The 22,058-nt window shown below is 50.2% G+C and overlaps 1 protein-coding gene across 6 annotated transcripts in view; it reads left to right on the forward strand.

Annotated features, from left to right (window-relative positions):
* The window catches only part of TMCO4 (transmembrane and coiled-coil domains 4), a 92,281-nt gene that overhangs the window by 2,295 nt on the left and 67,928 nt on the right, over positions 1–22,058 (forward strand). Inside the window, exons 2-6 of one of the 6 annotated variants that reach the window (XM_026012053.2) lie at positions 3,752–3,858; positions 7,407–7,554; positions 12,835–13,012; positions 18,385–18,559; positions 19,905–19,932. In XM_026012053.2, the coding sequence (XP_025867838.2) occupies positions 12,882–13,012; positions 18,385–18,559; positions 19,905–19,932 (334 nt within the window). In that variant the 5' untranslated portion in view covers positions 3,752–3,858; positions 7,407–7,554; positions 12,835–12,881. Of the gene's footprint in view, positions 1–3,683; positions 3,859–7,406; positions 7,555–12,834; positions 13,013–18,384; positions 18,560–19,904; positions 19,933–22,058 lie in introns of all 6 variants that reach the window. The other 5 variants (XM_072750995.1, XM_072750996.1, XM_072750998.1 and 2 more) reach the window with 5 other exon arrangements.

The raw sequence follows: 22,058 nt of genomic DNA on the forward strand, positions 1-22,058 counted from the left end.
TTTTGTAAACACTGCTGTACATTATAATCCAGGCTGCAGAATGATGAGGGGCTCACTGCCTGGAATGTGTTCTAGCAGGCCGAAGGGAGCTGAAGGAAGGGGGGCGGCCAGTCCACTTTTTTACTTAGCCACCCTCCACATGGACAGTCGGACCAATTCAATTGTACCACCCTCTGCTCAAAATTCTGCTGTGGCTTCCTGCGTTTTTTAGGGCAAAGAACAGAACCATTAACATGGGCCATAAGACCCCATGCAGCCTGGCCTGTACCTCCAGCCACATCTCAGACCACTTTATTAGTAGCCGTCTGTGCTTGTGGCATGCTGGGCCTTAGCACATGCTCTTCTAGAACACCGTTCCTCCCTTATCTCCCTTTTCCCAGGTTAACACTTCCTCATCCTTCCTTATCCTTCAGATCTGAGGGCAACCCCAGGCTACAAGACAGCCCCAGGTGTGTGGGAGGTTTGGTTCAGGAGGGAGTTGTGTCCTCATTTGGGGGGTAATTCCTGCCTATCCCCTCTATGCCACCCCAACTCTAACCCTCCTGACTTCCAGGATTGGACTGAGTTTGCTGAGAGGTTCTCAGTAATGAAACCTACGTCCAGGAGTATCTCTTGAGCAAAGAGCAAATATGGGAACCTCGCTTTATATAAAACTGTTTTGTCTTTCTTCAAAAATATAAGGCTGAGGGGTTTGTGGGTGACTCAGTCGATTAAACGTCTGACTTTGGCTCAGCTCATGATCTCGGGGTCCTGGGATCCAGCCCCGAGTCAGGTTCCGTTTTTCAGCAGGGACTCTGCTTCTCCTTCTACCTCTACCCCTCCCCTCGCTTGTGTGCACACGTGCTCTCTCTCAAATATGTGTGTGTGTGTGTGTGTGTGTGTGTGTGTGTGTGTGAATATGTAAGCTGAGGCGGGAGGGCAGGATGAAAAAAATATATAAGGCTGAAGTCATTTTGCAGTTGTGGGGGTAGGTGTTCACTTGTTCATTCCTTCGTTCATTCATGTGACACACAGGGATCGAGCCCCTGCTCTGCCAGGGTACAATAAGGAAAGTCACAAAGGCACTGCCCTGGGGAAGGTTTTTCTAGAGACACAGAGACCACAGACCAGTAAACCCGTGGCCCACTGCGTGGTGGTAGCAAATTTGATAAGCAAGCCACGCAGGGTCTGCTGGGAGGGAGGAGACGCAGGGCCTACTCTTTCTGCTGGCGAGCCTGGGGGAAGCACTGATATCCTGGGCCTTGTCTGCCCTCCCAGGTGGGGAGACTGGCACTTAGGCCAGGCAGTGGGGGGCTGCGCAGATGAAGCCCGGGGGCTTCAGAGGCAAGAGGCCCCAGGTCAGCTGACCAAATCCAGGGTGGTTCCTGGGCCCCTTTAGTAAAGTGGAGAACTCGGGGTTTGAAGTCACATAGGCCTGTGGGCTGCATCCTGGCCCTGCCAGCCGTGTGGCCTTCACCTCCCCTGGCCTCAGTTTTCCCATCTGTAAAATAGGGACAGTGACCGTTTCTTCCTCATGAGGTTGTCGTGAGGCTGGAATGGGCTCCTGAGAGTAAACCCACAGGAAACCTCTGGCCACCTCGGATTTTGTTATGAAACTGTGCTTTCGATAAAAGGACACCATTTGGCATGAGGACCCACCGGGAGGTCAGCAGAATTGAGGTCAGAGGTGGGAACCCCAGTGCAGGTGGGAAGCAGCAGGTGGTGTGGTTTGACTGAGGCCTGGCTGGAAGAAAATGACCCTGGGAAGGCAGGTTAGGTCTGTCCCAGAGGTGCTTGGGGCAGGGTGAGAAGTGGGGGGTTAGGCTGTGGACAGGTGGGCGTGAGTGAGATTCGTCTGAGCTGGTGGCTCTCGTTTTGTGTTTGAGACCTCCTGGGCCTCCTCAGGGCCAGCAGCTCGGCCAAAGAGACCCGTGCGGCATCGTAGAGGAGATGGCTGCGGCGGGCCAAGACCCAGGTGCCTTCCATCCAGGTGACCTTGACTTCATTTCTCAGGGCCTCTCTGTCCTCTTATAAATGGGGGATAACAGCACCTACCCTGGAGGACTGTTGGGAGGAAAAGAAATGATGGATGGAAAGGAGAGGCCGGTGGCTAACATCTACCAAGCGTTCACTGTTATAATGTTTAAAAATTTAACTGTGAAAAAATAACACAGAATTTACTGGTGCGCCTGGCCCGGCTCAGTCGGTGAGAGCGTGTGACTCTTGATCTTGGGGTTGTGAGTTTGAGCCCCACGTGGGGAGGAGTACTTACCTGAAAATATTTTTTTAAAAAAATAACACAGTATTCGCCATCTTAACCATCATTAAGTGTGTAGGCCAGTAGTGTTAAGCGTGTTCACATCGCTGTGCAGCCCATCTCCAGAACCCTTCCACTTGCAAATCGGAAACTCCGTGTCCATTAAACAACTCCCTGTTTCACCCTCTCCCAGGCCCCTGACACCCACTGTTCTGCTTTGTGTCTCTATAATGTTGACTACTCTAGGTACCTCCCGGAAGTGGAATCACACAGTATTTGTCTTTCTGTGACTGGCTGATTTCACTTAGCGCAATGTCCACAAGGTTCATCCATGTTGTACTATGTCAGAATTTCCTTCCTTTTCTAAAAGCTGGATAATATTCCATCATATGGATATATTGCCTTTTTGTTGTTCATCCATTCATCCACTGACGGACACTTGGGTTGCTTCCACCTTCTAGCTATTGTGAACAATGCTGCTGTGAACATGGGTGCACAACAAATATCTTTCTGAGACCCTGCTTTCATTTCTTTTGGATAGATAATACCTAAAAGTGGTACTGCTGGATTATTTACTATCATTTGAATGTGGGGCGTTGAGGATCCCCACCGTGTTTTGTCTTGCCCACCAGAGTAAGAGAAGTCCCTGGGGGCCTGTGGGGCAGTTTGAAAACGAGCGGATCAAGTGGGACCTTTGCCATTGGGGACTTTGCCATGTCCCCTGCACCTCTGTCCTCAACAGATGTGCCTCACGTTATGTCTTAGCTATTCCCAAGTAGAAACCACCGTTCATTCAACAGATGTTTCTGAGTGCCTGCTGGGCTGGCATGACGGCAGAAAGAGGTGGCCAGTAAGCAACAGGTGTAACCAAGGAAATGGTCTAGTATGTCAGACAGTGATTCGTGCAGGAGACCAAGCAAAGCATCCAGGGAAGGGGGATTGGGAGGAAAGGCAGGGGCAGGGTGGTCTCATGAGCTGAGATTTGGGCAGAGACAAGAAGGAGGTAAGGGAGCTGGTCATGTGGTTGAGGGCAAGAAGAGCATTCTGGGCAGAGGGAACAGACAGTTCAAACGCCTCAAGGTGAAAGCATGCCTGGTGGTCTCTAGCAGCAGCAAGGAGGAAGGTGCAGCTGGGGTAGAGCAAGTGAAGGGGAGAGGGGGAGGAGGACAGAGAGGCCAGGGGCCAGATTGCATATGGCGCAGTTACCACTGGAAGAACTGTGACTCTGGGAAGGGAGTCAGTGGGGGTTTGGAGCAGAGAAGGGACATGATCTGATTTCCGGGTGGAAATGAAGCGCTCTGGCCACAGCGTGGTGGATGGGATGGGGAGAGCAGATGGAGCAGGAGACTGGTGGGGGAGGAATGGAGCAGCCATAATGCGCACAGAATGTCACACAACCTGAGCGCCCATCCCTGTCACCCCACTTCACCACCTGCCCATCCTCTAGGCTGCTGAAGCGTCATGGGACAGGGACTCTCCTGTGTGCCAACATCCCTTTCTTCTTCTGGTCTGTAGAGGGATTGTCCGAAAGCCTCTGGATTCTTCTGTGTTGGAACTGTTGCCATGGAGACCTCCTGAGTGCTCCATGTACCACTGGCTTCCAATTTAACTACCAGAGAGAGGTATAGAATGAATGAGTTTCTCTCCTAAAATGCTGGAGGGGGGTGGGGTGAGGGAGTGAACTGGGACTGCCTAGAGTCCTCCCTTCTAGGACCATCTCAAGGTTGTGTGTCTGGGTACACGTTTGTGTGTGTCTGAACTTTGAACTACCATCTTCAGAGTTTTTGGCCTAAGAACGATGCCATAGCTATTTGTTGTGAAGGATGCTTTTCTTTCTCCTCGGCTCCAGAACATCTAGTCCCCAGCCCTCCCATAACACTGTTGTTCTCCCCCTGTGATGCTTATTTTACTGTACCGCAGGCTCATCTAAAAACTCAGCTGTACGGGTGCCCAGGTGGCTCAGTCAGTTGGGTGTCCGACTCTTGACTTCAGCTCAGGTCATGATCTCAGGGTTGTGAGATCCAGCCCCACATTGGTCTCTGGGCTGGGCATTGAGTCTGCTTGCAATTCTCTCTCTCCCTCTGCCCTTCAGTAGAAAGAAAGAAAGAAAGAAAGAAAGAAAGAAAGAAAGAAAGAAAGAAAGAAAGAAAGAAAGAAAGAAAGAAAGAAAGAAAGAAAGAAAGAAAGAAAGAAAGAAGGAAGGAAGGAAGGAAGGAAGGAAGGAAGGAAGGAAGGAAGGAAGGAAGGAAGGAAGAAGAAAGAAAGAAAGAAAGAAAGAAAGAAAGAAAGAAAGAAAGAGAAAGAAGGAAGGAAGGAAGGAAGGAAGGAAGGAAGGAAGGAAGGAAGGAAGGAAGGAAGAGAGAAAGAGAGTAGGAGAAAGAAAGAAAAAGAAAAGAAGGAAGGAAGGGAAAGAAAAGAAAAGAAGAAAGAAAGAGAAAGAGAGAAAGGAGGGAGGGAAAGAAAAGAAAAGAAAAAAGAAAAGAACCAAACTCAATTCTAACCAGTTCACCAGAAAAAGAAGGAAAAAGAAAGAAAGAGAACCCCTGTCCCCACCTGCCCCATGCACGTACATACACATCAAATTTGACTTTGACCTTCACTGGCTGCTCCAAGAGGTAAAAAGCATAACAGATTGGTGTGTAAGAAACACAAAAGAAGTTCATTCTTGCATGTGACCCCCTAAAGGCTCAGGTCCTGGAGCTTTAAGGATGAATTAAAGGACGTTCCAGGATGGCATTGATCATATTTGTTTTTTCCTCAACGCTGACTTTGGGATTTTTCATCTCATTGAGGAGAAATCCCACTGCGTCGTTCATGGTGTTGCTTAACAAATATGGGTTGAGCACCTGCTGTGGGTGCTTGCAGAGCTGAGGACAGGTGTGGAGTGGCTCTCTCCCCTCACTACTGACGATAGTGGCTCGGCCAGCATTTCCTTTGGCTGTAGGTAAGAGAGCTGGCTCGGTGAAACTCGTAATCATAGACCAGCATGCCACGGCCCACTCCAGTGTAACGCCTGTCCGTCCTGGGCCCGGGCTTAGCAGTCCAGCCATGGGTGAGCGTTGGCCCTGCTGGTTCTCACTGTGCGTATGGCCTCTCCCTGCCAGTTGGTGCTCTTCTGGGACAAGTACAGGCCTTTCTCAGAGTTCCTTGGAGTCTCCACAGCACCTAGACAGGGACAGACCCCTGGTAGCTACTGTGTCCATCAGTGACCTCCTTAGCCCTGGGTGCTGCTGGACCAGCTCTCTGTGCAATAGGTGGCCCCAAGACATGGAGTCACCACTGGTCTTTTTCTTATTTATTTATTTATTTATTTATTTATTTATTTATTTATTTATGATTTTATTTATTTATTCATGAGAGACACAGGCAGAGGGAGAAGCAGGCTCCCCTCGGGGAGCCGGATGCAGGACTCAATTCCAGAACCCCAGGATCATGCCCTGAGCCAAAGGCAGATGCTCAACCACTGAGCCACCCAGGTGTCCCTCTCACACCCTCTTGAAATCAGTTTACCTTCTCAGACATATTTGAGAATCTCAGCTCAACTTAGACCAGATCCTGATCCCAAATCAGTCCAGGGGGTAGAGTCCCCTGCTGACCAGTGTACACACTTTAGGTGATAGATCTCCCAGCCCCACAGCTGCATCCACACTCCCTCAGTTGGAAGTGGTTTGGGGGCGCAGCCCATCCAAGGAGACAATCCGCAGGTTTGGAACCAAGGATTCCTCCATCACACCTTCACAGATAGATGGGGATTGCCTTAGCCTGTCATGCTACCCCTTGTCCATTTTGTTGATTTTAAAGACTTGTTGTTGGTCAGTGGAATGGGATTTAACTGTGACCTCAGCCCCACAAGCTTGGTGGTCCACATGGGGCCAGGGCTCTCTGAGATAAGACACTCCTCTTCTGGGGATCGAGAGCAAAATTGTTTTTAATTTTTTTTTCATTATGAAAGCACTAATGTGCTCAGGTTGGCATATGTTAAAAAATACAGAAAAATAGGAAAGAAAAAAACCAATTACTTCTAGCCCCACAGCTCCACCCCCCAGAGGCAACCGATCATTAACATTTGGAGAGATTTCCTTGTGATCTTTTTGTTCTGTGAAACTTTTTTTTAAAAAACACACCTGGAATCGGGGCACCTGGGTGGCTCAGTCAACTAAATATCTGCCTTCGGCTCAGGTCCTGATCCAGGGTCCTGGAATTGAGCCCCACATTGGGCTCCCTGCTCAGTGGGGAGTCTGCTTCTCCCTCTCCTTCTGCCCCTCCTTCACTCGTGTTCTCTCTCTCTCTCAAATAAATAAAATCTTAAGAAATAATAAAAATAACAATCTCTAAAAAAAAGATTAAAGAGGCAGAAAATAATATTCTGGTTCTTTGGCATGGAAAGTGGCCATTAGGGTGAAACTCAGATTATTTGAAGTTTTGGGAGACTCTGGGCAATTCCAGCTGCTTGGTCCCTGCCCCATCTCCCTCCCTCATCTGATGCTCCGTCAAAGCTATAAGAACATAAGCTGTGCCTGTGGGAAGAGAATCAGCAAGAAAATCTAGCCCTTCTTCAAGCCTAAAACCTAGTTCATTCATTCATTCCAGTAACAGACATCTTTTTTTAATTGTTAAAGATTTTTAAAATTTATTCTTTTGAGAGAGAGAGAGAGAGAGAGAGAGAGAAAATAAGCAAGAGCAGGAGCAGGAGAGAAGGGCAGAGGGAGAGGGAGAAGCAAACTCCCCACTGAGTGGGGATGCCAACTTGGGACTTGATCCCTGGACCCCGAGATCATGAGCTGTGCCAAAGGCAGACACTTAACCAACTGAGCCACCCAGGCGCCCCGGTAACAGATGTCTTCTGAGCATTCACCCCGTGGCAGGTGAGTGCTTGGGGCACCAGGAACAGATAGGAAGGAGATGGGGTGCCTGGTGGCTACTGCCAGGCTAACCACAGAGCTGGGCTCTATAACCACATCTCAGGCTATGAGGAGTGAAAACAGGAATATTAAATGAGACAACCTATGCCAAGTGCCCAGGCTATGCTCAGTGGGTACCGCAGCCTGCAGCCCTGCTGAGAAAAGCATCCCAAATAGGGCAAGCTGCTGGGGCCAAGCCCCAGAGGAGTGTAAGTAGTAGGGAGGCTTCCCTGAACCTGGGGCTAACCCATCTCTCTCTCCTCCTCCAGATCCCACACCCTATGGACCCATAGGCTGGTTTTTCTGGTTTGCTCCCCCCAGGGCAATTTGCATATTCCTCCAAGAACCTTCAAGAAGCTGAACAGCCTGTTTTCAGACACAGAGACAGGAGGCCCACAACTATTTCCTGAAATCTGGGTAAGTGTTACTTAAGGTTTCTTTTTCTTCAAATCCTTGCCATTATTTAAAATCATCTTGTTTTAAATCTTTGCATATTGTCTGTCTCCCGCGCTGGAATATACCTCCATGGCGAGGGGCTGCTGTCTGTTGTGTCTCCCGCTGTGTCCACGGCGTGTAGGATGATGCCTGGCGGCACGTAGGTGCCCATGGACATTTATTAAATGAACTCGTTCATTTGGGGTGAGGTGGACATTTATTTTTCATTTCTTTAGAACTTAAGGTCTTTAAAATTCTGTAGAGACATCCTGCTGTTTTTTTGAAAGCTTTCTATCTTAAAGTAATTATAGTCTCACAGGCAGTTGCAAAATTAGTCCCAAGAGGTCCCACAAACCCTTACTCAGCTCCCCCATGGCTGCTGCCTTTACAATTAAGGTCTGACACCAGGGATCCCTCCTGGGTGGCTCAGCAGTTTAGCGCCTGTCTTTGGCCCAGGGTGTGATCCTGGAGACCCAGGATCGAGTCCCACGTCGGGCTCCCTGCATGGAGCCTGCTTCTCCCTCTGCCTGTGTCTCTGCCTCTCTCTCCCTATGTCTATCATGAATAAATAAAAAATCTTTAAAAATAAAAATAAATAAAAAATAAAGTCTGACACCAGAGCTGGAACAACTTGGTTCTGCATGGTACCCCCCAGCAGCTTCCCCACCCGCTCATTTCTTCCCTCCCACCCCTCCATGCCCACCCACTTGTCCAAGCCCTGGCTACACTAAGCATCTTCATGGTTCTTCAAAAGCATCTTGTCTCTTCTGCCTCTGGAAGTTGGCACCTGCTGTCCCCTGAGCCCAGAACACGCTCTTCCTACCACCCCACCCCTGACGGCGGCACCTTTGAAGCCAGCTCTGGGTTGTAGGCCTGTTTGTTTCCCTCCATCTATGTTTCTCACCCCACCTCACCCCCGGCCCCATCCCAGTGCTTATCCTCCTGGTTTGTCATCATCTGTTTACTTGTCTGTCTCTACCATGGCACAGTTTCTTCTACGGAATGCCCTCTCCCACCCAACCACCGGGCTGCCCCCCTTGTTTCCTGCGGGCCTCTGCTGGTACCTCGCATTGCAACTGCCTATCATTGTCACCCCCTCCTACCCGACACTTCATATCCCCTCACCCTAATTGTTTTCCCAGATGCCTACTTCCTGACCAACTTGTTAAGGGCGTGGATCCCACCATCAGACCTGAGTATGAATCTTGGTTCCACCACTAACTAGCTATGTAGTCTTGGGCATGTTACTTAGATTATTATTATGTATTGCTGTGTTGGGTTTTTTTTTTAGATATTTATTTATTTATTTATTTATGAGAATGAGAGAGAGTGTGACTAGGGGGAAGGGCAGAGGGAGAGGGAATCTCAAGTAGAATTTGCACTAAGCGCATAGCCCAACATGGAGCTCAGTCTCAGGACCCTGTCTCCCACCAGGATGTAAGCAGCGAATTTGTCAGTTTATCACCTGATCTGCCCCAAGACCCAGACAGGGCATCACATGTCATTTTCCCCTATTCATTTATCTAGCATATGCTTATTGAATGCCTGCAATATTCCAAGGCCTGTTCAGAGAGCTGGGGGCATAATAGTTAAAAAAAAAAACAACCAAGGGCCTCTCTTAAGAAGCTTATATTCTACTCGTATATACAGGTAAACAAATACTTTAAATATATATCATTTTTCCAAAAAAAAAAAAATATATATCATTTTTCCCCACCCCTAAATATATATTATTTAAGATGGGAATAAGTATTAGGAAAATAGAACAGGGTGCTGGGATAGAGGAGTACTTTAGCCTGGGGAATCATGGAGGGCCTTTCAGAGGAGGTAACATTCAGGCTGAAGCAGAGTGATGTGAAGGTCGGAGGAAGAGTGTCCCAGGCAGAGGAGACAGCAGGAGGACAGACCAACTGGTATATATATATATATATTTTTTAAGATTTTAATTATTTATTCATGAGACACAGAGAGAGAGAGAGAGAGAGAGAGAGGCAGAGACATAGGCAGAGGGAGAAGCAGGCTCCATGCAGGGAGCCTGACGTGGGACTCAATCCCAGGTCTCCAGGATCAGGCCCTGGGCTGAAGGCGGTGCTAAACCGCTGAGCCACCTGAGCAGCCCCCAACTGGTATATTTGAAAGCCCAGTAACAGCCAGTATGGCCATAGCATAGTGAGCAGGCTGGGTTTGGGGGCATGAGATGAAGTTTAAAGGCAGGCAGGGGCCATGCTTAGGGGATTGGTGTTTGTCCTGTGGTGAGGGGAAGCCTTTGGAAGCTGTTAAGCAGGTGAGTGACATGATTGGTATACATGACAAAAAGGCCACTCCAGCTGCTATGTGGAAAATGGATTATGGGATATCAAGGGTGTATTTTGTTGAACAAATGAACCAATTTGCCCTGATCGCAGCGGTTTGTGCACTAAGCACATTCCTTCTCCCCTGTGGATAGAGACAGGCCAGCTCGTTTCTTTGATTAGAAGGCTATTTATTCTTTAAAAAAAAAAAAAAAGATTTTATTTATTTATTCATGAGAGACACAGAGAGAGAGAGGCAGAGACACAGGCAGAGGGAGAAGCAAGCTCCCTGCAGGACTCGATCCTGAGACCCTGGGATCACAACCTGAGCCCAAGGCAGACGCTCAACCACTGAGCCACCGAGGTGCCCTGAAGCTATTTATTCTTGAATTAAGAAGTAACCTGGGGCTCTCTAGGTACCAACACAATAAAATTCCATCTTGGGCACCTCTGGGTGGTAGGCGCAATTACTGCAGCCTCCAAATGGCATGCGGAGTGGATTAAATGTAGAAATCACTAAGCCTGCCAGCATCATGACTGGGTGCTGCCCTTGGTGCTATCCTGCGTTTGTGACTCGTTGCCATCCCCTTTGTTCACCAACGGGGTCTGGGCTGATCCTATAGAGCCAGGGAAATCTCCAGATCCCAAACGTGGGCTCCTGGAGCAACCTTTGGAGGCCAGTCTTGCTGGGTGACACCGGCCAAGGTCTTAACCTCTCTGGGCCTCACTTCCTCCATCTGAAACAAGGGAATGAGGATCCCTGTGCATATGTAGAGAAAAGAGCCCAGGGGTCAGAGCCAAAGTCGGGTTTGGCTTTCATCACTTGCTTACTGTATGACTTTGGGAAAAGCACTTGGCCTCTCCGAGCTTGTTTCTCAGCTATAGGAGGGAATCATAACGGCTCCCATCCTACTCAACCCTGTGAGAATTAATTGCATTGGAGAGTGCTTCCTAAACTGTTAACACGATGTACAGATGTTGGTTTGTTGCCTTTAACTACTTAGGGGTTACTTTGCAAAGCTCATGAAATATTAGTCGTGCACAGACTTTTAAATGAGTCCTCTGTAGAAGTAATATATTGAGGACAAAAATTTTTATTGCTCAGCCAGATGAGAATGAATTTATGGAAGAAAGTCAGTGCAGACTGTGGTTATTAGACTCGAAGTCTCTTGGGAACGCGATGAGTGTTTAAGCAGAGGTAGCAGCCAAGAGCTCTGGCTTTCGCCTCCACTCTGCCATTTGCTGGCTGTGACTCGGGCCCAGTTACTTTTCCCCTGAGCCTGCTCCCTGTTTGCAGACTGGACATTATGGTGGTGCCGGGCTCGTGGAGTCAGCTGAGATGGGGCACGTTAACACCGCAGCCGCAGGCCTGGCTGCCAGCCACAGGCACGATAATGTTAGCTCTTGCCAATGTCTGTGCGCCTCTGCTGTGTGCCAGGCACTGTGCTGAGCACTTCATTGGTTTGTTTGTTGATTTTTTAATGCATTTATTGCTTTAACAAACGTTGTTATGGTATGAGCCCTGTGCCAGGTTTTGCTCCAAGGGCCTTACGCATACTAACCCACACAGCTATGTCACTTTCTGCTAACACAGCTCCTCCAGGAAGATAACTGCTAATAGGCCCCATTTGCAGGTGAAGAAATGTAAGCGCAGAAAGGTTGAATTGCCCAAGGCTCCATATCTATCAGATGGAGGTGCTTGGATTCATGCCCAGGTCTGTCTGGTCCTGAGTCTGCATTCATATCCACAATGCCCTGGAGTCAAGGCAGGTTCCCTTCCTGGTACCCACTCCCGGGACCCGTCCTGCCCCTTGGATACCTGCCTTGGTTTCATCTGTCTCCTCCTCTGCCTTCCCTGCTTCCTCTTCTGGAAGGAAAGAATAAAGGGAGAGGGAAAAGGAGACCTCCCTCCACTTCCTTCTCGCCTTCCTTCCTTTCATGGAAGTGTAACAGGCATACAGTACACAAATCCTAAGCCTACAGCTTAATGAATTTTTAAATAAATTTGTAACCATGTAATCACCACTGGGTGATATATTTACAGAACATTTCCATCATCCAGAAGCCTCACTGTGCGCCTTCTGAGCCAGTACTCACTACCTTCCATCGACAGTCTCTCTCCTGTCTTCTTCCACCCTAAATTGGTTCGACCTGTTCCTCAAGCTCATATGAACACAGTTCCACAAATAAGTATGCCTGCTTATCATTGTCTGTGATGTTCACCCATGTTGTTCTGGTTAGCCAGACTTCATTCCTTTTCGTTGCTTTGTGATATTCCATGGTCTGAATATGGCAGTTATTCCATTCCACTGTGGATGAACATGCGGCTTGCTTCCTGTTTGGGATTATTGTGAATGAAGCTTCTGTGAGTGTTCATGTACATGCCCTCCGGTGGACCTAAGCCCTCGTTTCTCAGGAGTAGAATTGCCGGGGCGTAGGAAAGACATATGTTTAGTGTTAGTGGGAAATGTCAAACCATATTCCAAAAGGTTGTACCACGAATACTCCCACCAGCAGCATGTGGACCTTCTATGTGTCCGTGTCCCTTACCTGAGCAACACTTAGTATTGTCAGCCTTTTAATTTTAGCCATTCTGACAAGTAAATAGCAGTGTCTCATTGGAGCTTTAATTTATTTCTCTGATGACTATTGGCTTGTTGGCCATTGGGTATCTTTTATGAAGTACCTGTTTGAGTGTTTTGCCCATTTTTAAATTTGACTCATTTTTTTTTCTTCATGACTTATAGGGGTTGTTTATACACTATGGGTATAAATCCTTTGTTGATATACACATTGAAAATATCTGCCCCCAGTCCATGGGCTCTCTTGAAAATGATGCATTGCAGTTCTTAATCTGAATAAAGGTTCCTTTATCAGCCTCTTCTTTCATGATTGGTAGCTGCTGTGTCCCATTTAAGTAACTTTTACCTGCCCCCTGGTTGCGTTTTTCACAGATTTTTTTTTCCTACAGGGCTGGGCGTGGCCACAGGGGACAGGTCAAGCCAGAGACTGCCTCCCATGGCTGAGCCAGCTGTGGAAGGGGAGCCGCACCTGCCCACGGGCCGGGAGCTGGCCGAGGCCAACCGCTTTGCCTATGCCGCCCTCTGTGGCATCTCCCTGTCCCAGCTATTTCCAGAACCTGAGCAAAGGTGAGTGCTTCTGTCTCACAGAGGGAATGTCATGGCTTCTTCAGGGAGGCAGCTATTGACAGCCAAGCCACCTACCCTGGGTATCACCAGCAAAGAGGAGAAAATCATTGTCCTTGCCTTTAAGAAGCTCACAATCTGGGGGATAAGATATACATCATTTCATACTCACTCATTTATACCTACACCAAGCATTTTCTGACACCTACTAAATCATGCAGGGAAGGTATACATGAATGAGATGAATAGGACACAGTCTAATGGGAGAAAAGGTATGTGCCAGGCCCTGTGAGTACTTGAGCCTGGGAGGCAGAGAGGGAGTCTCAGAGGAGGTGATACTCCTCTCAGGGGAAGTTTATTCATGCATGCAACACGCATTTGTTGAGCACCTACTCTGTGCTAGAGGTACTGCTAGGCCCTGTGGAGAAGACAAACAAGGCCTGGCTCCTGCCCTTTAGGGGCACAATCTGGGGTAAGGCACCCAAATAACTGATTACCATTATACCAGACAGATGGGGTAAGTGCCTGGATGGGTTTAAACCAGGTGTCACAGGAACAAAAGGTTGACAGGGTGAATAATAGTGTTAGTATCTGACATGCTGCTGTCCAGCAGGCATGTGTTGAAATCAGACATTTGGTGTCAGAATAGCTGAGTGGTTAAGAGCTGAGGCTCTGGCCTCCTGAGTCCTTCAAGGAGTCATGGGGGAGAGAGTTTCGAGGCAGGAGGAAGCCCACAGGAAGGCTGATAGAGTTGTCTGGAGAACCAGGGCAATGACCGGGAGGTGGAGGGGCGCACAGGTGAGACAGACTTTCCTTGGAGTTGACTCTCAATGGAGTCGAATCCAGGACAGGTCGGATGCTGTGGATGGAGCAGAGGGAGGAACTAATAACTGTGGCCCTAAACCTCTAGGTGGTGGGCAAGGATAGAAGGACAGAAATATCATCACGGAGACTAAGCAACAGATGGGAGCAGGAAATGACGGGAAGTTTTTACATCCATAGTATTTTCCAGACTTCCTCCCAGAAGGTTCCCCCATGAGTAAACTTCCCCATGCCTTAGGTCTTAGCTGGGTTTTTATTTGTTCTATTTGTTTTTTATCTTCATCTCTCCCCTGGGACTAAATACTTGAGCATGTTTATCTTCTTGGGAGTCCCCTCCAGGAAGCCTTCCTGGACCCTCCCCATGCCCCAGACCAGAGTGTTTCTCCAGCCATATGTTCAGCGACCCAGCCCTGCAACCACCACGCTGCCCTGCAGCTCTTCCCACACCCACCATCCATCCAGTTTGGGCTCCTGGAGGGCAGGAGCTGCCTTGTTCACCTGTGAGTTTCCAGAGCTTTCTGGACAGCTGGGTGTGCCTGACAAGCCAGCATATAGTGAGGGGGAAGATGTTTGTGTTCTTCGTTCCCATAAATAGATGTTTATGAGCCGTCGCTGTGTTCCAGGCCTGCACTGGGCACCACCTAGGAGGGCATGTAGAGAAGCTAGTTACTGTCCTGTGTGTTCCCCCAGGCCCCCCCCCCCCCCCCGCAACACACACACACCCAGGGACCACTCTAAGCACCTGTGTCTTCACTTGGCCGAAAGCATGTGCCCTGGGGTGTTTCCTTCCTGAAAGTTTCCCTTTCAGAATGCCGATTCAGAATGCACAAGATCAATCTCAGTTTTCTTAGGCCGAAAACACATTCTAAAAACAATTTCCATCATTTTAGAACCCAGATACACCATCGGTTTCAGTAATCTTTAGAAGACAGCTTTTTGTCCCACATGGGACATACAAGCCAGCCTTTTTTTTTTTTTTAAGATTTTATTTATTTATTCATAGAGACAGAGCGAGAGAGGCAGAGACACAGGCAGAGGGAGAAGCAGGCATCATACAGAGAGCCTGATGTGGGACTCGATCCAGGGTCTCCAGGATCACGCCCCGGGCTGCAGGCGGCACTAAACCGCTGCGCCACCAGGGCTGCCCCCCCCCCCCTTTTTTAATGTATTTCTTATCTGAGCCGTAAACATCACCGATGCTGTTCCCTGTAATTAACTCTGTTTACGAAATATGGAGAAATTATGGGGTGGAGTGGAGGACAGCAAATGTTTTCTGTGCAGGGCCAGGTACTTTAGGTTCTCGGACCATGTAGCTTCTATGGTAGGTAGTTACCCAGCTCTGCTGTCATAGGCTGCAAGCAGCCAGAGACAGGATGTAGAGGATGGATGCAGCTGTGTTCCAATAAAACTTCATTTACAAAAGCAGGCTGCAGGCCAGCTCTGGCCCCCATGGCTCGTCTGCCAGTCCCTGGTGAGTAGGAGGAGACTTGGACACAGTGTGAGAAACCCTGGATTTCGAATGAGGTTTGCTCCTTGCCAGCCGTGAGACTCTTGATTTAACCTCTGCGGCCAGGTGCTCCATCAGTAAGTGGAGGCCAGGAGGCACCCCCAAACAAGGGGACGTCGGGTGCACCTGCTTACCCAGAACGCGGCTAGGGTGAGTGCCCGGGAACGTAATCACTGCAGGGTGCAGTCTCTATGGTGGGTAAGCAAGGCCTCTGGTATCATGGAGATAGGGGTTTGAACCCTAGAGCTGTCTCTTCACCTCTCTGGGGCTGGGTTTCCTTATCTCCAGACTGGGGGTAAAAGTAGCACCTCCCTCCCCAGAGGGGGTGTGGTGAGTCAGGGTGAATAAAGCACTGACCTGGCACAGGGACTGGCATATACTTGCTCTGTGATTGTCACATGTTATTATTGCTGCTGCTGATTCTCACACATCTTGGCTAACGCAGCAAGCACAGCAGAAGCAATTCCGGAGACCCTGCCAATCTAGGACACTGTTCCATAATCCATGGCTGGGCTGCCACTTTACCTACGTATTTATTAATTTGTTTGCTCATTTATTTTTTTGTAAAGATTTTATTTATTTATTCATGAGAGACATAGAGAGAGAGAGAGGGACAGAGACACGGGCAGAGAGAAGCAGGCTCCATGCAGGGAGCCTGACGTGGGACTCGGTCCCAGGACTCCAGGATCACACCCTGGGCCGAAGGCAGGCGCTAAACCACTGGGCCACCCAGGTGTCCCCAGACTGATCCTTTAAAAAGGTTATGGAACTGTTCAGTCTCTTGACGGATCCCCGGTTTGCTGCATTTAAAGACACGCACACGTAGCGCTTTATATGGGCCAGATTTTGTTCCAAGCACAAGGACAAACGTTAACTCACTGCACCCTTTCAGCAACCCTGTGAAATGGGTTTCTTCATTATCGCCACCATTTTACAGCTCAAGAAACCGAGGCACAGAGAGGTCGAGTAGCTCATCCAAGATCACACTGCTAGTGGCAGTGCTGGGATTTGCACCAGAGTCTGTGCTCTTTACCCCCTCTGCTCTTATGATGAGATGCTTCTCTACACCCAAGGCCTTCCTCTTGGACACAGGGCCAGGCCATGCTTAGCTTACTTGTAAGTGGTGCTCAGCTCACGAAGTCATTTCCTGCCTCCGTACACACCCACGTAACCGCCCCCGGGTTGTCCCTGTAGACGGCAATGGGGCAAATTGTAATAATTGTACTAGCAGTAGCTAACATTTATTGACGGTTATCAGGTGCCAGGCCCTATTACGATGTCACTTAATCTTCTCACCAATCTCTGAGGCACATCCTGTTATCATCCACATTTTATAGCAGAGGAAAACCAAGCGAAGAAAGGTGAAGTAAGGGCACAAAGCCAGTCACCGAGGGAGCCAGGACTCCCGTGGGCCCTGCACGTCAGAGCCCCACCCTGAAACCTATCCTCCACTGCCTCCCTTGGTCACCTTAGAAACAAAGGTCGTGAGGCCAGCTGACATGCCTTGAGCATCTCCCACATCCCAGTCTCTGCTCTGGGTGCTTTGTATGTACCGACTCATTGATTCCTCAAATAACATCATGATGTTGGTCTCTTAAACCCATTGCAGATAGGGAAACTGAGGCACGGGGAGGTCAGTTTATTTGGCAGGCTGCTGCAATGGCCTCCTTCTGCCCCTGCAGAGAGGGCTGCCTCTGCTGAAGAAAGCCACCTTGCCCATGCTTCTGCCCCCCTCCCCTGGCAGCCTTGGCTCAATGATTGCCTGATGCGGGGAGGGATATTAAGGTCCCACTGGGGGCAGCTCTGAAGGGTCACCCATCTCCAGAACTCCCCACAGGACTGGCTGAGGCCCTAATTGAGGCTGCATTGCAACTCACCTCTGCCCCCTGCTGGGTCCTGTTTCCTCCTTCCCTCCCACGAGGACCCCCTGATTATCTCCATTTCAGAGCTGCTTCCTGGGGACCTGATGCATGACAGTGGCGGGCACACCTCTCCACTGGGCTTCAGCATGGAGGCTGTAGGGGCCCTACAGGGGCCCTCCACGGGCCCTCCCGAGGTCACCCACACCACCAGGGTGCTCTGTTTCTGGGGTGGAGGGGGCTGGTTCTGCCCTGGCCTGGTTGGAACCCGGGGTGCAGAAGCCAGTGTGGGGAGCCCCGGAACAGTGCAGTCAAGGCAGGCTGGGATGAGGGTTTGCAGGTAGATGTGACCTCTAGGTCTCAGCCTTTTTTCTGGACTGATGACACCAGTAGAGGACATCCCCGGCCCTGCCACCCATTCACCACAGCCACCACCAGGAATGGTGGCTTTGACGCAAAGCCCAACGTGGACTGTGCCCTCGTCTCCCAGATGCTGTGTGCTTCCCACAGTTCACCGGTTCCTTCCCCCTCGGGCACCCAACTGTCCCCTGCCCTGGGACTCCTGTGGACCTGAAGCCAACGGCATCCTTTGGCACCTTGTGGGGACAGACCATTCCTGTGCACTTACCTGCTCCCGCGGTGTCTTCTCTGCTTTCCAACAGTGGCCGACCACCCTCTGTAGGATGCTTTCTCCAGCAGCGCAGCCCCTCCCCTCCCCCCCTCCTCTCCCCTCCGCAGGTGGTTTGGGCGCTGCCTCTCTGCACTCATGGGGTTTCAGCCCTGCCTCTCCTGGTGTATCGTGCGACACTGTGACTCAAGAGTGTGTGAGTCCCATCTGTGGCTCTGCCCTGCTGTGAGCTTCTCCCCAGAGGTGGCATCCTGCTCTCGGGTTCTGCAGCCCCCAGCATGGCCTCGGGCTCAGGCCGGGCCCAGGACACCTGTCACCAACTGCTCCTCACCCTCCTTCTTGTGGTTTACCAGCGGCTTTGGTAAAAGTTCTGGTGGGGGAAGAAACTAAGACCCAAAATCACCGGAAATTAGGTTTGCAACGCTCCATCTTCCTCCACAGACCGCAGTCACCGTGGTTTTTGTCTGGGCCAGCTGCTCACACCCATGACTGTATCTGACCTAAACTTCCAGCGGCCTTGCAAGACTGTTCCAGGATCTGAGCCCTGTCTGTCTTCCAGCTCCTTCTGCACAGAGTTCGTGGCGGACCTCGTGAAGTGGCTGGAGTTGCCCGAAGCCGTCTTGCCAACCATGACTGCTTTTGCCAAAGGCCTGGGAGGTGAAGGAGCAGACGTGTTTGCTCCGATTTTATTGAAGGACCCCATCTTGAAGGATGACCCTTTGGTGATCATACAGGTACACGCAACACCCCAGGGGCAGCTGCTGGGGAACATAGAACAGATCATTTCCCTTTTTTTTTTTTAAGATTTTATTTATTTACTCATGAGAGACACACAGAGAGAGGCAGAGACACAGGCAGAGGGAGAAGCAGGCTTCATGCAGGGAGCCCAATGTGGGACTCGATCCCGGGACTCCAGGATCATGCCCTGAACCAAAGGCAGATGCTCAACCACTGAGCCACCCAGACGTCCCTCATTTCCCTTCAAAGTCAGTCTGAAAATCGCATCTAGTGGGGTGATGTAGTTGAAAGATAAAATATTCTGGAGCCCCTGGATGGCTCAGTCGGTTTGGCATCTGACCGTTGGTTTTGGCTCAGGTCATTACCTTGGGGTCATGGGATCGGGCTCCGCTCAGTGTAGAGTTTGCTTGTCCCTCTCCCTCTCCTCCTCTGCCCCACCCCACTTGCTCACACCTGCTCTCTCTCTCTCATAAATAAATAATATCTTTAAAAAGTAAATAAGGAAGATAAAATATTTCATCCTGTTATCACAGGATGATGATCACAGCTAATAGTGAGTTTTCATTATTGAGTATTTACCATTGATTTAATTCAGTGCTTACATGGTGCTTCTTATATGGTAGCACCCTCCAAATATTAACTCATTCAATTCTCAAAGCCACTTTATGAGTAGGTGGTGTGATCACCCCCTTGTTATAAATGAGAAAACTGAGTCACAGGGAGGTTAAGTGACTTGTTCAGGGTCAGGTGGCTCAGCCAGGATTTGAACCTTGGCAGTCTGACTCCAGGGTCCGGGTTCCTGAGTGCTGAGCTGGGGTGCCTCTCTTTGGTTTGTTTTGTTTTGTTTTTTATTTTTTAAAGATTTTATTTATTTATTCACGAGAAACATGGAGAGAGAGAGGCAGAGACACAGGCAGAGGGAGAAGCAGGCTCCATGCAGGGAGCCCGGTGTGGGACTTGATCCCGGGTCTCCAGGATCACGCCCTGGGCCGAAGGCAGGCGCTTAACCGCTGAGCCACCCAGGGATCCCCAGGGGTGCCTCTCTTTGGAAGCAGCAGCTGTGCTAACCTGTTAGCAGGTCGCTAACCTGCTCTGTGTGCAGTCAAAGCAGGCAGCTTGTGACATGGCTATTGTCAAATGAGCAGATTTCACTCCTTGCAGTTCTCACACATCTGTGCATTTATTGGCCTCCCCGTGTGTCTGGCTCAGCACTAGAACACAGGGCAGGGATACTTGGTCTATCTTGTTCTCTGATTAGTGAAAGTCAGTAAATATTGGTCAAATGAGCAGGCTAATTACCCATCAACATATTGCTAATTCCTGTTACTTTTCTCTCCCCAGGACCTTCTGAGCTTCTCACTCAAGGATGGTGAGCTGATTTTCCTTCTAAGTTCTGTAAACCTTTTTTTTTTTTTTTTTAAAGTTCTGTAACTTTCGGGTGCTCATCTTCCCACTTGGCCAGTAAAGCCAGAAATGGGTGTTGCCACCTGTGGGCCTGTCCCCCATGGCCCCATGTAGTGCAGGATTCCACCTGCATTCTGGTGCATGAAAGGAAAGGAACCCTGTGTCCTTGGGGAGCCAGTGAGCACCTCATTGGTGCCAAATGCTGTGGTTATTTCCTTTCTCCTCATAAGGCCCCATGGTTTTACCTCCTAAGGGGCTCTTGAGCCTGGCTCCACCCACCAGCCTGGTCTGAGCCACCATCCCCATCCCCCCATCCTGGATGATGGCAGGGGTGTCCTCACTGGTCTTCCTGTCTCCACACTAGCTGGCAGGCTGTTCACAGAGCATGGCAACTCTGAGCTTTCCAAGATACATGGGACCGTGCTGCCTCCCGGCTCCATCCTGTACTCAGGAGAGGGGCTGTCCCTGGCCCCACCCCCACCTCTCCTCTCTGCACTCCCCTGCCCACTCTCCACCATGGGCCTCCCCTAGTGCCCGTGCTTCCTGCACCATGGACTTTGCACATGCCCTTTCCCTGGCCACAGAGAGTCCTGTTCCTCTTGCCCAGTGACTCCCTACCTTGCCTTCATCCCTCGGCTCAGGCATCACTTCTCTGGCCTCCCGTCTGGGATGCTCCTCCCAGGACCACGTGGCCATGGTTGTGGTTGAATAGTTAAGGCATTTCTTTGCAGGCTTCCCCTCCAGACCATAGCTCCAGGCAGACAGAGCCCTATCTGGTTTTCTTCGCACCCCCCCCCCCCCCCCGCCCCTGGCCATATTCCTGGTCCCTAACACAGCACCTGGAGCATAGTACATACTCGGTAGATCTCTAATGAATGAATTAATGAGATAGATGTTACTGCCCCACTCTGTGGATGAAGAAGTCGGCTCAGAGAGGCTAAGCGGTTTCCCAAGGCTGCGCAGTCCGTGGCAGTGCAGGATTCTACCTACATTCTTGCCTAGGGCTGTTGTAAAAAAAATTGCCAGATGCTGGGAAGCTTGAAGCTGCAGAAATGTATTCCCTCACAGCTCAGGAGGCCCTGAAAGCAGGTGTCAGCAGGGTCTCACTCCCTCTGAAGGCTGTAGGGAGAACCCTTCTTGCCTCTTGTGGCTTCTGCTAGCTCCGAGCATTCCCCAGCCTGGGGCTGCGTCTCTCCAGTGTCTGCCTTCGTCCTCCCGAGGCCTGCTCCTCCCTGTCCTCTCCTCTCTGGGCCTCCTGTAAGGACCTCTTGCATTTATTTCTATCTGCAAAAACCCTTTTTCCAAATAAGGTCACCTGCACAGCTTCTAGGACGTGGATGTGTCTTTTTTGGGGGTCACCATGCAACCCATTGCAGCACCCCAGAGTGTTCTGCATCAAACCACTACAGGGCTGCCCACGAGCACCTCCCTGGGCCTGTGGCTCTGCCTCAGTTTCTCCCCACCTCCTCTCTGCCGGGCTCCCCTGTGATTGTGCATGTGGCTTCTTCCATTCCCTGAGCTGGCAAGAGGTTTTAGCACAAAGACCTCCAATGTTTCTTCTGATGGTGAGCAGGGAGGAGGAGCACAGAATGGCAAGCGAAACCCCAACAGCCTCCAAACCGTCGCTTGGGAAAAAGTTACACCTTTATGAAAAATTACATAGGGTGCAACTGCACCAAGCCTGCCTTGGAACCCCAGCTCGTGGGGGAGCAGGGGGGCGGGAGGAGGAAAAATAACAGGAAGAGCGTGTGCAGGAGCATAGGCAGGAAAGTGCACACAGGGGAAGGTCCCCGGGGCAGGGCTTTGGGCCACCTTGGCGGCCGTGGGCAGCCGAGCTGGGGAAGGGAGCAGGATGCATCTCTATCAGCCAGGTGTGAGGAAACACAGCATCACCAAGGGCAGCAGAGACCCTGGGGGTGAGGGGCTGACCCAGGAGTGGTTCTGACCAAAGAGATCGCAGATTCGCCAACCGACCAGATGGAGGAAATTCAGGAAAGGAGCCGGGAGCAGTGTCTCAGCTCTGGAATTCTGGTTGCCGGATACCACTGACCAGGGTGTTAGGGTGCGGCTGGGGCACCCTGGTGTTTGTCT

This window comes from Vulpes vulpes, chromosome 2, assembly GCF_048418805.1.
Source record: "Vulpes vulpes isolate BD-2025 chromosome 2, VulVul3, whole genome shotgun sequence".
Classification (NCBI taxonomy): Eukaryota; Metazoa; Chordata; class Mammalia; order Carnivora; family Canidae; genus Vulpes; species Vulpes vulpes.